Source organism: Lycium ferocissimum, chromosome 1 (genome assembly GCF_029784015.1).
Source record: "Lycium ferocissimum isolate CSIRO_LF1 chromosome 1, AGI_CSIRO_Lferr_CH_V1, whole genome shotgun sequence".
NCBI lineage: Eukaryota > Viridiplantae > Streptophyta > Magnoliopsida > Solanales > Solanaceae > Lycium > Lycium ferocissimum.
This window is the reverse complement of record NC_081342.1, coordinates 12,807,804-12,824,389: the sequence shown is the minus strand read 5'-3', so window position 1 is coordinate 12,824,389 and position 16,586 is coordinate 12,807,804. Positions and strand designations below refer to the sequence as shown.

At 34.9% G+C, this 16,586-nt stretch overlaps 1 protein-coding gene across 3 annotated transcripts; it reads left to right on the top strand.

The window, feature by feature from the left end:
• Positions 1-341: 341 nt before the first annotated feature.
• Positions 342-6,078, top strand: LOC132048684 (tubby-like F-box protein 3). Of its 3 annotated transcripts, none has more exons than XM_059439388.1 (6): positions 342-368; positions 3,517-3,604; positions 4,110-4,239; positions 4,316-4,498; positions 5,199-5,678; positions 5,866-6,078. In XM_059439388.1, the coding sequence occupies exons 1-5, from the start codon at positions 357-359 to the stop codon at positions 5,665-5,667; spliced, it is 882 nt and encodes a 293-aa protein (XP_059295371.1). In that variant the 5' UTR covers positions 342-356; the 3' UTR covers positions 5,668-5,678; positions 5,866-6,078. The 3 variants fall into 3 exon arrangements, with proteins under 3 accessions (XP_059295371.1, XP_059295369.1, XP_059295366.1); XM_059439386.1 differs by lacking the exon at positions 342-368 and adding an exon at positions 692-1,876 and having other exon boundaries at positions 5,778-6,078; XM_059439383.1 differs by lacking the exon at positions 342-368 and adding an exon at positions 693-1,876.
• Positions 6,079-16,586: the final 10,508 nt, after the last annotated feature.

Genomic DNA, 16,586 nt, shown 5'->3' with positions numbered 1-16,586 from the left:
ATAGAGAGATTTGAATGTACAAACATTAATAGTTAATTGTAAAGGATAGTAATCTTTTATAATACAACCTCTAACTGAAGAATAACAGCAGATTCGGTCTCATAGAGTTGAACTTCCCTTTTCCGAATTTATCATGTGAGCACAACTCTTGTCCTGATGCTCCGACTCCAGACTTTATTGCCGACTTTAAGTTTTCTTCCTTGCTAGACGCCAGCTAGCATACATCAACCAATCTCTGGTGTCGGTTTACGTGTAATAATCAATTTAACAATATTTCAAGAAGATCGAAAGCCATTGAGTAGTGAGGCTTTTGTTTTCAGAGTAGTCGTAGAAAGAGAATCGAGGAGTCTGCAGGCATGAGTGCTCAGGTATGCCGTCAGTCTAAATTCCTAACAGTCTTTTTTAGTTGTATTTGTTTTAACGAAAAAAGAATAAAGAAAATCTCGAAGAGCGGAATCCTTAAGCAAGGGCGGGGGCAATGAATCCAGAGCGAAGGATAAGTGTTAAGATCCAAAAGAAAATTGAAAAATCTCTATTTATTCTTAATATCTTGAAGCATTTATCATTACTGTATTCTTCCTCATCTCAGCATCTAAATAATAAATATCTATCAATTTATTAAGTACTGTATATATATAACTTAAATCCTTGATTAATTTGGATATTGTGCTGCATAGTATCCTACCCAAATAACTCAATGTCCAAGAATCCATCCAAACAAGAACCAAACCCGGTTTGAAGGTGTCAGAGATGATCCAATGTTTATGTGAGACAAAACAAAAGTCCAGTGCACTTACCAACACATCTTGTCTGTGTGTATGTGAAGCCCAAAAACTAAAGAAGAATTTTCTTGCTTTTCAACCAAACAAACCTACTACCAACCCTAACCCCCTATAATTCAGCTCTATCTACTCCTACAGAGTCCTCTAAATCCCATATGATGTTCAAACCTGAAATTCTAGTATACGTTTTAGCTTTCCCTTTTAGGAAACATTCAATGTACCATTTTTAGATCTGTATAGCTAGCCACTAATCATGGATCACTTCCTTATCAAATCTTGAATTGATGGTCTAGATTCATTCTTATGGATCCATAGATGTAGAAATGCAACTTGGGTATGTTTAGTTTCATCTTTAGGTGGGACATTTTGGTGGGGTTTCTCTATTTTATCCAAGATTAGCTTTTTATCAAAGACTGGAGCTTTTTCTTATCAAAGATTTGATTTTTAGTTATCAAAGATTGGAGCTTTAGTTTTATAGATGGCTGATTATCAATTTTGGTCTATGTTTATGGTTAATTGTACAACACAGAGCTGACTTTTGTTTATCTGGGGCTTACCAAGAAACAGGTATTTTTAGGTGGATTTTGGGTCTGGTACAAAATTCCCATCCAAGATTGATTCTTGAAAAGGTCTAGGTTGGATTGGGTTTTACTTTTTGGTTTCTAATTATAGAAAGAGATGTTCTTTGAACTTCTTTGAAGTTCATTGTTAAGGAGTTTGAAACCAGTGTTGTATAGTTATTATCTAGCGAGGTATTAGGTGATAAAATGTCCTTCAGGAGTATGATTCAGGATATGAGAGGTGAGTTTGGGAGCATTTCCCGTAAAGGATTTCGGTCTAGGTCACATAGGGTGGTTCAGGATTGTACTGTGACAACATTAGATGCTTTAAGGCAAAGTTGTTGGGCTAATATGCCTCCTGAGCTATTGAGAGATGTCCTAATGAGGATTGAGGCATCTGATTCTGATTGGAGGCCGAGGAAACATGTGGTTGCTTGTGCTGGTGTTTGTAGGAGTTGGAGAGAAATAATGAAAGAAATTGTTAAAACACCTGAAATTTGTGGGAAATTGACGTTCCCCATCTCCTTGAAGCAGGTTCGGCTCTTGAATTTAATGAATATTAGTGTTCCAGTGTATGCGTTTGCGTTTTTGTGGTGTACATTACATAGTTCTAGGAGAACTCGTTGTTTTACTATTTGTTAGTTTGATTGAAGGTAGTTCTCTGCATTGGGGATGAACCGTATAATGGATGTTTATATCTACTGTTGTTAGAAAAGCAAGGCTAATTAATAGGGAAATGTCGCATGGTTCTGGGGGCAGCTGATCCTGAAGGAGAAATGAAAGTGTAGTAAAGCTCACACATTGTATTCCATATAACATATAATGTGATCTTGTTCTGACCTGCTTTTTACATCTGAAACTTTGGCCACTTAGGGTTTGACTATGGAACAACTTTTGTTAAGCCCAAGTTCCCGTTTGAATGAACTCAAAGTTTTACTAGTTTGAATGGTTGAGCGCTGCAAGCACGAGTGCTGGTAATCGTCCTGCTTCAGCCTTCAAAAGAGGTCAAACTGAGTGTTGTAGTTAGGATTTGAACTTGGGATCTCTAGGCTGTTACTCCTATGCTCAACCACTCAGTCACCCCCTTGAGGATTTGGATATGCAAATGATATAGGATACCTGATTGAGTGCAAGTATGAAAGAACTCATAAAGATTAGAAAGTCACAGGGAGCAAAAATAAGACAAATTATACTCTTGTTGTTTGGAAGGGGTGGTTACTCGAATTGAAATATCAAAGCAAATAGCTATTTCTAACAATTGTAACCTAGTTTGACCATATAGTACCCTCATAAATCCTCACCGCATCTGTTAATCTAAGTAACCTTTATTTTCAGCAAGAAATAGCAGATCTTTTAACCTTTATTACATTCATACGTATTTCTAATTTCTTATGCTATGCTTAACTCTTGGTAATGTTCGTTATAATTGCCGTTAAGCACCTGTGTTAGTTGCTAGAAAAAAAAAAAGGGATTCGTGCGTATCTTGGTAATTGCTATGACCATCAACATAAACATTTATAAACCTGCAAACTACTGGGTTCGTATGCACTTGAGTGAAGATTCTCCTGAAGTAGTGTGGAAGTCATTCTCAACTTCCTTCTAAGGATTGATCTTGTCTATTTTAGAAAGAGTGACTCCAATTGGAACTTTAGAGTGCATTTGGAAGGTCCTGTGTTCTACAATATTTAACTTTGGCTAAATAAAAACTTTTCACTGATTGTGCATTCAATGCACTCAAAAGGGGGGAGGGTAGGAGGAGATAGAGAACAAACAGACGGGACATTATTGTAACAGCCATGAGAAGATTTGACAATAGCATATGAATACAAAATGCTAAGTATATATACCAAGGACTGAAAAAAATTGTCAACCTAAAAGAAGATTTTTGGAATGATATTTTGCAAAGACTGGTAGCTGCTATGTATGGTGGAATTACTACTGAATGCTTATACTATTTCCGGCTGTTATCATCTAAGCGTTAATTTACTTGTATTTGATGCTCATACCACTTTGAGCATGATTAGATTTATGTAGTTATATTATTATATATTGTTCTCTAACATTTACGTTTCTCCTATATACCCATTTCCCTTTCCCAGTTAACGTATGCAAATTAGAACAATCTTTATTTTTTTGCACAATTTAATGAATAATCACTTTTCCTCTTCCTGCAGCCTGGTCCTAGAGACAATCTTGTTCAATGTTTCATCAGAAGGAACCGCAGCTCTCAGACATATCACCTCTACCTTAATTTAAATGAAGGTGAATAAGCATTTATTCATTTTCACTTCTTTCTTTCTAGATGTTGTAATTTTGCTCTCTTTTCCTTTTCAGTGTATCTTTTGGTGCAATCACAGCCTCAGAGGCTTCATTTGCTTATACCTGCTCCTATATAGGATATCTTTGCTTAAATTATTGGGAGAATTGCCTTTTTGGGCCGCCCTAAAGATAATAGCCAACGTTATGTTCTGTATAACAACAACAACAACAACAACGTACCCAGTGAAATCCCACAATGTGGGGTCCAGGGAGGGCAAAGTGTACGCAGACCTTATCCCTACAATGTAGGGAGGCTGTTTCCGAAAGACCCTCGGCTCAAGAGAATTCTGTATAATAAGTATAAATATATATACATGATCAGTGTATATGTTTTATATATTTTGGCTAGCGCCCGTAATTAATTTCTGCCGATGGGCCAAAAATGCAAATATCCCTACATTATTCAGGTTATATGATCTTGCACTGACATTCACTACTTGTCATACAGCTTCTAACGATGATGGTAAATTCCTTCTTGCTGCTCGGAAATGTAGAAGGGCAACATGCACAGATTACATCATTTCTTTAAATGCTGAAGATGTTTCTAAGGGTAGCAGCACCTACATCGGGAAGCTGAGGTTTGTCACACTTCTATGTCATTTACTACTTTATAGTCTTCTTGCTGACTATGTTCTCCTCTGAACTTTGTAACAGATCCAACTTCCTTGGGACCAAGTTCACTATCTATGATGCGCAACCCTCTAATGCAGGAGGAGCTAAAGTCAGTAAATGCCGCTCTACTAGGTTTGTTGGAATGAAACAAGTCTCTCCAAGAATACCTGCCGGCAACTATCCTGTAGCTCACATTTCATACGAGTTGAATGTCCTGGGGTCTAGGTAAGAGATAGTTCTTTTTGTGTGCTTTTATCTTCAGGGATGTCCAATTAAGGAAATAAACTTCGTATGCCTAACCTGCTGGTATCCATAAATGATGTTTAGTCCTTTAAAAGGATCGTTAACTACTTTAAAATAGAAGTTACTTGAATTCCAATTCACTCCTCTAAAAACCCAAAAAATAAGTGGATATTTCGTTCAGTTCATACTAAAAAGTAATTATTTTTTTCTTTGTACCAACCCAAAACAGGAAATCCCAGATTAAGTTAATAGGTTTTTGGTGTCGTATGAATATTACACTTTTATGGTGTGTTCAGTATGAAGGAAAATATTTTTCTTGCAAATAAGTGGGTTTCTTACTTAATTTCTTGTGTTCTGTACGTAAGCGAAAAATATTATCTTAAAAGCATTGGTGTGGGGTGGTGGGGATGGGGGCTACGGATGTGGGGTGAAGCTGAGGTGTGTTGGAGAGTGGGGAGGACATAATCAATATGAAATGCCACTTGTGGAACTTGTTTCCCTAGAGAAAACATTTTCCAAAACTTGTGACCAACCGAACATGGGAAATTGGAAAATATTTTCCTCCACACCGGAGTTCGGACACACCCTTAAAGTTTGAAAACAGAATAGCTACTTTTTTACCGATTGAAGAAGGTTGGTTGTCTTTCACTTGCAAATTGAAATAAAATGTATTTTTTTTCAGGGGACCGAGGAGGATGCTGTGTGTCATGGACGCAATTCCGGCTTCTTCTATTGAACCTGGGGGTGTAGCCCCTACGCAAACAGAATTTGTTCCTGTGAATATAGATTCCTTCCCCTCCATCCCCTTTTTTAGGTCAAAATCAACTCGCATGGATAATTTCCCATCCGGACCTTTACCCAGTCAAAAAGATGAAGTACTAACTTTGAAGAACAAGGCTCCTAGGTGGCACGAGCAACTCCAATGCTGGTGTCTTAACTTCAATGGCCGGGTGACAGTTGCTTCTGTAAAAAACTTTCAGCTAGTTGCTTCTCTGGGGGATGGAGCTGGACAGGAACATGAGAATGTTATTCTCCAATTTGGGAAAGTGGGAGAAGATGTGTTCACCATGGATTATCAGTATCCTATATCTGCATTTCAGGCGTTCGCAATCTGCCTCAGCAGCTTTGACACCAAAATTGCCTGCGAATGATTAGACAACAGGTGCTTCTGCTGTAACCATTTTCTCGAAAAAAAATCATCATTTAATGTCACGTAAAAACGACTATCCAATGCTTCTATTAACTTCTCTTTAATATATAGGCAATATCTCATTTCTGGAAACCCTAAGAATTACTGATGAAGCATTGCGTCCTGTCACGTGTAATGATTGGTAGACTGGATCGTGCAGGTTCTGCAAGAAGTATTGAGGTGTTCGGATTGGCGATTGCACTAACCCTGTGTGCGTTAGTTACTGAACTAACGCCCAGTTAAATTGTAGTAGGTATGTTTGTTGTTGAATTAATCACCCGTTTTTCATGTGCTTGGACCTTCCCTTTCTTGGTTTTCTGTAAATAGACAAGGATGCTTCACGGTTTGTTCAATTAACTTACTATTTCTGTTAGCTCATTGTTGAACTGTACTTGTGATGACATGATTCACCTTTTTCCTGAGCGGAAGTGCTTGCATTTCTGAATTTTCATGTTCTGACTCACACAGTTCAAAACTTCTATTATTATTAACTTTTGATAACTGAGGTATTTTCGAGGCTCAGCTAATGTGCAGTTCGAAACTCGGTGGACCTGCGATTGTATCCTTCACTTATATACTATGCAATTATTAGGAACCAAAGTCTTGGGCCATTTTCTCATCTGGAATAATGCCTAAATGACCAATGTTTTCTGGTGACACTTGAACCAGTTTTGCAGAACAAAATAGTAAAAACTATCAAGATTGTGAAGATTGATAACATACCAGACTTGACGCTGGTTCTTGTTTCTAAACTATGTTCTGATTATTGACACACTTAAATGGCCTTCCTCACAAAGGGAAAGATAGACAGCAATTTTTTTTAATAAACAAATTTTTACAAAACAAGAAACTTCAAGTTTTTTTTTTTTTTTTTGTGGTAACAACTGTGAATATTGCCATTAACAACCAAATATTTGCGACCTAAAGAGCACCTAGGACTACAACCACCTTCCAGGAAGTCCTAGGCCTCAATTAAAACCAAAAAAAAAAAAAAAAAAAAAAAAAAAAAGGACACAAGCACTAATTACAAATTATATGACAAGCACTAATTACAAATTTTATGTATCAAGTATTGGTTCCTCCCTGCATTTCTTGATCTATGTAGTGTAACCAGTCTATCTCTCATCTCTTTCTTCATCTGACTTATGACAAAGCTGCTATTTACATTGATATCTTTGAATATTTTCCAGTTCTTATAGCCTGCCAGGTATGGTAAATCATAGCCCCAAAAACTGCAACTAGTAACTCCTTTTTCAGTTTGCTCCAATGCCTTCTTTTCAACCACCTTAACGTCTGCTGCACATCTAACTGTCTGAATTGAAAACCTATCCAAGTTGGCAGCCGCTTTCTCACCTCGGTTACCCATGGGCATTCAACATCTCCCTTTGATCCCTATCACAAAGAAACTTAAAGTTATAGCTGCAATATTATAAGTTCCAGAACTATTACCTGATTCAACATGCTTTTAGAAGGAATCTTAAGTTGCATACATCAACTAGCAGTGGGAGTAATAATAAGGTTTTCTGCAACAACAATTGTATAAGTCCTATATTAAACTGGCGCGTAGGCTGATAACATAACACAACATACAATCATATTCTTGGTTGAAAAAGAAATTTCTTAGACAGGTTATAAGACGAGCATAGTCAATATTCCTGTGTTGATACAAACAATCACTCAGTATTACTGTCACCATACTGAAGGAGGAGGAGCTCCATGGAAATTTCCTTGAAAATAGCCTATCAACAGACAAAGCAAAAAACGAGTGGTACAGACACCCTTTATTAGTGTAAATAATATGTTTTCTAAATACACAATGTCGGTTGATACCGCTCAAAAATAGTTTGAAACAAAAAGTAAAATCTTAAAATCACCACAATAAGTTGCATTGTGATAAATAGTCCGGTGTTATTTGTGCAAAATTTTACATATATCACTGTAATGACCTCAGAACCCCTCCCAACCTACAAACTTATAGAAGGAACTTCAGCGGCTCAGCCACACATAACCTACACATAACCTACAAAAATATAAAGTAAGGAACCATGGCATATATGTTTGGAATAGATTTTATTTTGTGCCCTAAAGCGCTCATGGTATCATTTTCCCCAGAGATCTTTGATGAGGGAACCCTGGGAGAGGAGATAATTGTACCCATATACATACGGTGGATCCCTAGGCACCCAGAGACGAGGAAGGGCGTTAAAAAGACGAGATAATCCTTTGTTCCATAGCCCTGAGGCTATTTATATAGTTCGGGTTTTTCTGGTAAAAAAAGAAGATAGAAACTACCCGTAATAACGAACTTGCAAAATGGAGATTGGAATATCAATCTACCAAGTTCGGGATGGATTGGTGTGGTTCCTCTACGCCTAGGACATCAGAATACAGACGCTTTACGCCCAATCATTCCGGATAACGCTGGCATCCTTTGTATGCGGTCATCGATTCTCCCGAGAGGTCACAATTCCCCCGTGTGGCGACATGTGGGCGAAAAAAGCCATGCACTACCTGTGTCCGCGTTCCTGAAGACCAGGCACAATGACGAAATCATCAAGGACGCTACGGGTCACTAATATTAAAATTAGGAAAGGTACTTTTTGTTGCAATAAATCAAGTAAACTTTACACATTATAAGGGTAAAGTTACTATACTCTTTGTACAGTAAAGTCACTAGATTTTATCGCTATAAGTCTTGTAACGATTAAAGCTTATCCAACAAGGTGAAGTTACTGTTTTAATGGCAGTTTTGTGATCTTATTATTACAGTGAGTAAAATTCAGTTCATGAGATATTTATCAAGGTGACTTGCCATTATAGTTGACAAATTTCCTGCTCTTATTACGATTACTTTAATGTGACAAAAACTTTGGTAACCATACTGTTATATTAATAAAATTCAATCACTTTAGTATCCACAACTATAGTTTTACACTTTTTTTATGATTAATACGTGAATACGTGATATTAATCCGTCAATTTTTATATGCTGCCGACAACTACGCGAACTGCAAGATTAATTCAAAAGAGGCTGCTGAATAAAACCAATTAATAGCAAATCAAGGTGGGTCTGACTTATTGTTCTAAAACTGAGACCAAACTGCAAGCTGGGAAATCCACCAAATAGAACTGTGTGGCTCAACGATTTGCACGACCTCTGGTGTCATTATTATATGACGATTAAAATTATATACACCGATAATATAAGAAATTTTATACATCATTAAATCATCTTTAGCATATAACCGGTTTTAAAGAATTACAAGTCTCACATATTAAAAATTCTTACCTCGAATTATATTTTGACTGACCTAACTGTATAAAAAATTATCCTTTATAGCTTTCTGAGGATGTCTCCAAAATAGAAGAATCAAAAGCATAGTTTTGAATCGAGAAAAGGATTAGAACTTCTATTTATTTTCATTAGAAATTTTGATCTTATGGCATCAAAAATGGTAAAATTCCATAAAAAAGAAATAATTTATTAAAGCTACATATAAATCATTTTTATGATGCAGAACAGGAGGAGGATGCAAAACAAATTGTATTGACATAAGATATTTTCTTAACCCAACTTAATCACGCTTCTATTTTTTTTTTCATGTTGCTGCGTACTTCTTTTGATATTTGAATTTACTCTACTATCAATATTGTTTAATGCATTGTCCACAAGTCTAATAATTCAAAACTAAATAACCAATCAAATTTATTCAAATAAACAGTGTCCACAATCCAATACTGGTCGAAGCCAAGGAGAGCTAAAACCAACAATAGATGCACAAAGTGCTACTTGAAGTTCCCTTTCATGTTCACTTAAACCTTATCAATCAAAAAAAATTTCACTTTCATAAATAGAACTAGTACACACAAACAAACAATTGATAATATCACTGGAAAGTGAGAACCAGAGCCATATTCTTTACATCTACCAGCCATATGTAATAAGAACCAGCATCCACACATTCCACCCAACCAATGCAGTGTAAAAAGCATTTAAACTCCATAACTCTACTTTAGAAAGTAGAGTTGAGATGATTTTGGACCAGACTAACAAAAATTACAATCGCAGCATTTCCAAGCTGCAGCTGCACATGGGTGGAGCCACCTTAGGCGAAGGGTGGTCAAGTGCACACCCTTCGCCGGAAATTACGTGGTGTACATACGTTAAATCTTATGTATTATGAGTATAGATTTAATTTTGCACACCCTTAACATAAGTGAGAAGAAAATTTGCACATCCTTCGCCAAAATCCTGGCTCCGCCACTGCAGCTGCATACAAGTATAAGGGGGTGGGGTTCCTAGCTATTGGACAGACCGGCTAAGATGCATACTCTAGAGAACAATTCAAGACTATGAAATGCAGCAGCAACTTGCACCGACCAACCAGCAATCCAGAAAGGTGATCCACAAATGTCTTGAATAAGCTAGCAATCTAAAATGGTCCCCCGATTTGGAACAAACACAAAATCAGTCCAAAGGAGGACTTATTTAAGTATCCTATTTCTCATTTCTCTTTATCATGGACCAGAACTGAGTACCTGATAGAGGATATTTAACTAGCTACATTTTTAAACTGTGATCCAGTTCTCAAGCTTAAAACTTTCTACCATAAAACTTATATTCCTAGACTTACTTTTCTAAATCATGGTAGTTAAACATTAGTATAACTAAATAAACTTCACATCCAATGCCAAAACAAAATTATTAAGACAAACATACATCAAGAATAAATTTAAAAGACTAAAACTTTAGGATCCAAACAACATAAAGACAAGAGCAGGTAGTACTCCTATGGTAAAATCCCTTCACTTATAATTATAAAAAAGGTGAAATTCTTTTGGGGACGGACTAAAAAGTAATAGGTCACATAAATTGGGACTGAGGGGTATAGTTTTAGCCTGTTCTTGTAGTTGTTATGGTGAAATGTGGAATTTTGTGATGCTTTGTTGTTGATTTTAAATTTTGTGCTGAGCAGTTTTTTGGTCTTTGATATTATTTGATTTGGCCTATTTTCTACTGAGGTTCAACAATATTTTGCGTTCCCAGTATGACAAATCGAGGTTGTTAATATAGGAAGAATTTGCCACTGTTATGATGTGAGGACTCTATCTGTGCTATTGTTTATTTGAATTTTGTGTGTAGTATTTTTTGCTGGAAGTTGCATTGTGCTTCTTGTTTATGTGTGTATTTATAGGTTTTAAGACAAATTGTATATCAGTATAAAACCAGAAACTTTAGCATACCAAATAAGATAAAGAGAGTTCAAGTCACAATGGAAATGTTCATTCAAGGAATATCCTTATATTGGGTGATGACTTGAACTCCCAACCTATGGGGGTCGTTTGGTGTGAAGGATAACCAAAAATAATACCGGGATAAATTTTTGTTCCTCCTTATCCTATATTTGGTTGGAATAAAAATTCAGAATAACAAATCCCGAGATTAGTTATCCGGAATTGTAGCCTTATTTTATTCCACCTTGAGGGTATACTAATTAATCCCGACATAACTTATCCCGAAATTAAAACCTATAAGTTTATACACAATAAACGAGCCTAAGAGTGTAAGTTTCTGGTTTTATATTGATATACAATTTACAAACCTATAAATACACACATAAACAAGAAGCACAATGCAACTTCCAGCAAAAAATATTACACACAAAATTCAAATAAGCAATAGCACAAATAGAGTCCTCAGAACAAAATAATGGCAAATTCTCCGATTCGTCATACTGGAACGCAAAATATTGTTGAAACTCAGTAAAAAATAGGCCAAATCAAATAATATCAAAGACCAAATAACTGCTCAGCACAAAATTTAAAACCAACAACAAAGCTTCACAAAATTCCACATTTCACCATAACAACTACAGCAACAGACTAAAAGTATATCAAAATTGGGACACCTATTACTTTTTAGTCGGCCTACAAAAGAATTTTACTTTTTTATAATTAAAAACAATTTAACTTAAAAATTCAATTTTTGCCTTTAATGAGATGATTTGTAGACCCACAAATATTTTAAAACACAAATTTCAAAAATCTTCACTTTTTTTTGTCTTAAACTTTGTGTCAAGCGGTACCACATAAATTGGGATGGAGGTAGTATATATTTTGAAAAAATTAAGAGAAAACACGAGAAAGAAGAAGGGAAAAAGGGCCTCAGATTAGCATATAGGCACATTATTCATAGCAACAAACAACCCCACGGTAACAACCATAGGTGCGCAAAAAGGATGTTGTTGCCGCTCGTGCATATATTTTTGTCATCACCAGCCCAAAACAAACCGAAATGCACAAAATTAAGTTAGCAAACTATGAAATAACATGTGTTCGGATCGGACAAGAACATAAAAGTTCGATTAGCAAAACTCATTTCTTTGATTATGTTTTGACTGTTAAAAAGATTATGATTTTATAATTCGGTTGAGTTTAGCAAATCAGAGAAGAGAGCTTTTGGGTTAGGGTTTTCTGTAAGAGGACGAATATATAGGTGCCGAAAATGGAAGCGTATTATTTGGGCCCAAAATGGTTTGAAATGTAACCGCTTTTTAGGCCCGTTTTATTTAAGGTCATTTGCACTTTTGTCCCTATCTTGTGTTGGTCTTTAATTTTTGTCTCATATAACAAAGTAGTAATATTTTCGTAGACCATAATGTATATGTTTATTTTTTTACATCATAATATCCTATAAGTTATGCCCCACGCTCTTAAAGGACTAATGTCCCCAGACATAAATTCGATTTGAAGGGTGCACAGTGCAATAAAATGTGCATGAATTGGTTGAAAAAGTCGGGTGATTGGTACTAAAGGATTCTTTGAGTCAGTATTTAAAATTTTATGCTCTTTATTATTATATGTGTGAGAAATTGATCGTTTTTAGCGTAATGAAAAATTATGAACAAAATACTTTTAAGTTGTGCGGTATAAATGGTAAGGAGACATTGGTAAGCGGAACCAAAAATGATAAATGTGGTATATGTCATGACCGACTATATGATTTCATGTTATATTCAACCTAGTTGTCCTGTTGGGTTACTTAATGAATCATATCAAATCATGATTTCAAAGATACAAATAAGTAAATTGAAAGAACCTAGTTGTCATGTTGGATTACTAACAAACCATATTGAATCATCATGATTCCATAGCTACAAACAAAGAAGAGGGAAAAAAACACTTAAGATTTGTGGCTCGCAACATAACAACCCAATATCACTTCATGTTATATTTTCCAAGCTATATTGTTTGATAACTCACGTACCGTACTTGATCATTAAAATTGCAAAGCTACAAACAACAACGAGGAGTTCTTTTTTAAAGAACGGAAAAGGGCCTAAAATATCCTTGAACTATTGAATTTGGTGCAAAAATACCCTCTATCCACCTTTGGGGCCTAAAATACCCCTGACATTAACCTTTGGGGCCTAAAATACTCTTATTTTTAACGAACCCATTTCATTTATTACGTGGCACCCTTTGATTGGTTGACAATTTAATTAACTTAAACTAATTAATCTCCCCATCTAACCAGATCCAACAAATAAAACTCGACCCGTCCCAATTAAATCCACATTCCACCGTATAAAAAAAAAATATACAAACCCAGGTCATTACAAATCATATAAAAAAAAACCCACGAACCCATTCCATTATAAATCGTGAACTGTGGTGCATCAATTATGATGGTTCATTTTTTATCTAAATTATTTATGATTTTCAGCATTTCACTCTGCATATCAGTTGTATTCTTGATCGGCCTTGTTATCTATGTGACTCTGATATTTATATTTTTGCTGATGATACCACATCACCCAAAATTATGTGAATTTCCAGTTCCATGACTTTTATCTTCATCTTCTGTTACTGCTTATGATGAGTTGTGATATTGTGAAGCCAATTAGCATACCCATGTAGCATATGAAGTAAGGTCTTAGTAAACGTTATGAATGTGGACATTACTGAGCTTAACATGTCAAAATTTGAGTAGAAATTATGGTTTGTTCTCTTTGAATTCACAATTTGTAATGAAATGGGTTCGTGGATTTTTTTGATATAGTTTGTAATGAATTGGGTTCGTATGTTTTTTGTATACGGTGGAATGGGGATTTAATTGGGCGGGTCGGGTTTTATTTGTTGGATCGAGTTAAATGGGGAGATTAATTAGTTTAAGTTAATTAAATTGTCAATCAATCAAAGGGTGTCACGTAATAAATGAGACGGGTCCCTTAAAAATAAGGGTATTTTAGGCTCCAAAAGTAGATGGGGGTAATTTTGCACCAAATTCAATAGTTCAAGATATTTTAGGCCCTTTTCCCTTTAAAGAGTGTTCAGAGTATATAGTTTGTAATAAGGAGTGAACTATTTCCACGCCGTACCACAATTAAGATAGAATTATCCAAAAAATTATTTTCTCAAATATCATTAACGAAATATGTTTATTCAACGAATTATTTTCCCAAGTAAAGTGACTGAAATAGACTTAGTGAATTATTTTTCTAAGATAACATGTGTTAAATATTATTTAAAGAATTATATGTACCATGAATGAAATATTATCAAAGCGAAAAGAAAAAAAATACACTTGCAGGTCATGACTGTGATAGAACGATATGACCTCGTGTTATATATTAACTCAAATCGGTGAATCATCATGATTTTAGAGCTAGAAGAAGGGAATTTCTTTTTTCTTCAGAACTATCACATACATCTCATAAGTCATGCAAACCGATATGACTTTATGATATCTTTAACCTAGTTCTATAAGACTACTCAAAATCATGCCGTTGACTATCATGATCTTAAAACTACAATAGAAAAGGAGGAAAAATAATACAAGTCATGACAGACGAATACAATTTCATTATATATACAAATAATTATTTTGTTGGATTACTCACAAATCATTCTGGACCGTTACAACTATCTGCATTATAATAAGGCACAATACATAAACAAGCCCTTTAACTTGGCGCGAGTTGGCAATTATGACCTTAAACTTTGCTAGTGCACAAGTAGGCACTTAAACTTGCCAAAAGTTGAACATATAAACACAAATGCTGATATGGCGCGTGCTAGCGTTGACATAACACCGAACAAAATTATATGCCACGTCACGCCACGTCAGCATTTCTGTTTACATGTTTGACTTTGGCAAGTTTAAGTCTTTCTTGCGCACTAAAGAAAGTTTAAGGTCATAATTGCGCCTTTCGCGCCAAGTTAAGGCATTGTTTCGTGTTTTGCCTTAAAATAAAATGCACCGACTTTTATTGCATTGCACTTGAAATAAGCAGATCAATATGGACCCAATGATATTGAAACATGTGATGCTGATTATTCCGTGGAAAGTCTTTTTTGAGAGCTTTTTCTAAAAGTGTAGGTTAAGTTATTTTTCAAAAATTCGAAAACAAAATTTGTGACTCAATAATTTCTAAACCTAATTAAAGATACTTATCGGAAATAGTCACAAAACTTCTCAAGCATTATTCTCCAAACGCTAGCTTTCTATCAACTAGATCAAGACGAAATCAAAAGATCACCCAAATCACTAAAATATCTATACATAAGAAATTCGTGGTTTATTGGCAGTGAGCATCTGTAATTTATTTGTATGAAAATCCATTATTTCTCCATTACTTTTTCGCAATACTGATTAAGCCGAATCCAATAACTTTGGTTCAAAGATTATATTTATCTTAAGAAATTCATTTAATATGTACAAATTATTAACTTTAAACCCAATAACTTAAAATAGCTAGATCCTAAACCCCCCAAATTTCATATCTTGACCCTCTTCCTATCATCTTTTAATTAACTAGCGTCTCATTCGATCTTTTGGGACCTAGTTGGATAATGTTAGGCTCAGATATCTGCAGGTGTTATTGAAAAGCAAAAAATTTACGGAGCTTGCTTGAGAAGTGTGATGTTTCTTTTCTTGTTCAATCGTTTATTATGTGTTTATCATGTCTAAAAGTGATATAGCGTGTTGTATCGAACTTATCAAAGTATAGCCAATAATTTGAATGCCATTAAATAACTGACATTTACTTAAAGATGGAATTTATATTGAGATAGAAAAAGAGTCTGCCATGTATCCATCACTAACATATTTTCATGATATTGATTAGTTCAATAACTTGATTTCATTGGTTAATTTTGTGTAATGTTACCTCACGTCACTAGAGACAGAATAAATTTTAAACTTCCAATAAAATTAAAGGGAAAATAAGTGACATAAAGTCGGATAAAAAGACCAGTCAAAAGTAAAAGAGGAAAGTTGACTAGAAATTTCACAATAAATTGGTCGAGTTAGGTAGTAATAAGAAACGCGACTGAAGTGAAATAATGACTCCTGGCATTTTCTGCCATCACGAAAACATTAAGTACTAACTAAATTATTGGAGCTTTTAAGTGTTTGATTGTTTGTTTGGAAGGCAAGTCAATTATCTAAGAATTAATAATCGATATTGCTAATTACTGATGACTAAAGATAGTGACTACTGGACAAAAGGGACTCGCAGTAGCAAATTAAGAACAAATGACGGCCATAATGACTTTTGCGTATGATTAGGTAAAAGAATCTGACAATTCCGATTATATTGCCAAACATCTCTCATTTGATGTGATTTGATTTGGTGGAATTTTGAAAGACAAGTGTGTGAATTTCAAATTGAAAAGGTAGTTTAATGAATTTTATTTGCAAAAAGAGGAATTTTGTGAATGAAAGCTTAATTTGAAGTCGTTTGGTCATAGATATTGGCTCAAAATTTTGAAATAATATTTAGACATTGGAGATTATTTAGAATAATTGCTTGTTTATTGAAATGATTTACTATTTCAACTTCTAACTTAAAATATATAATTTGAAGCTTTAAAAAA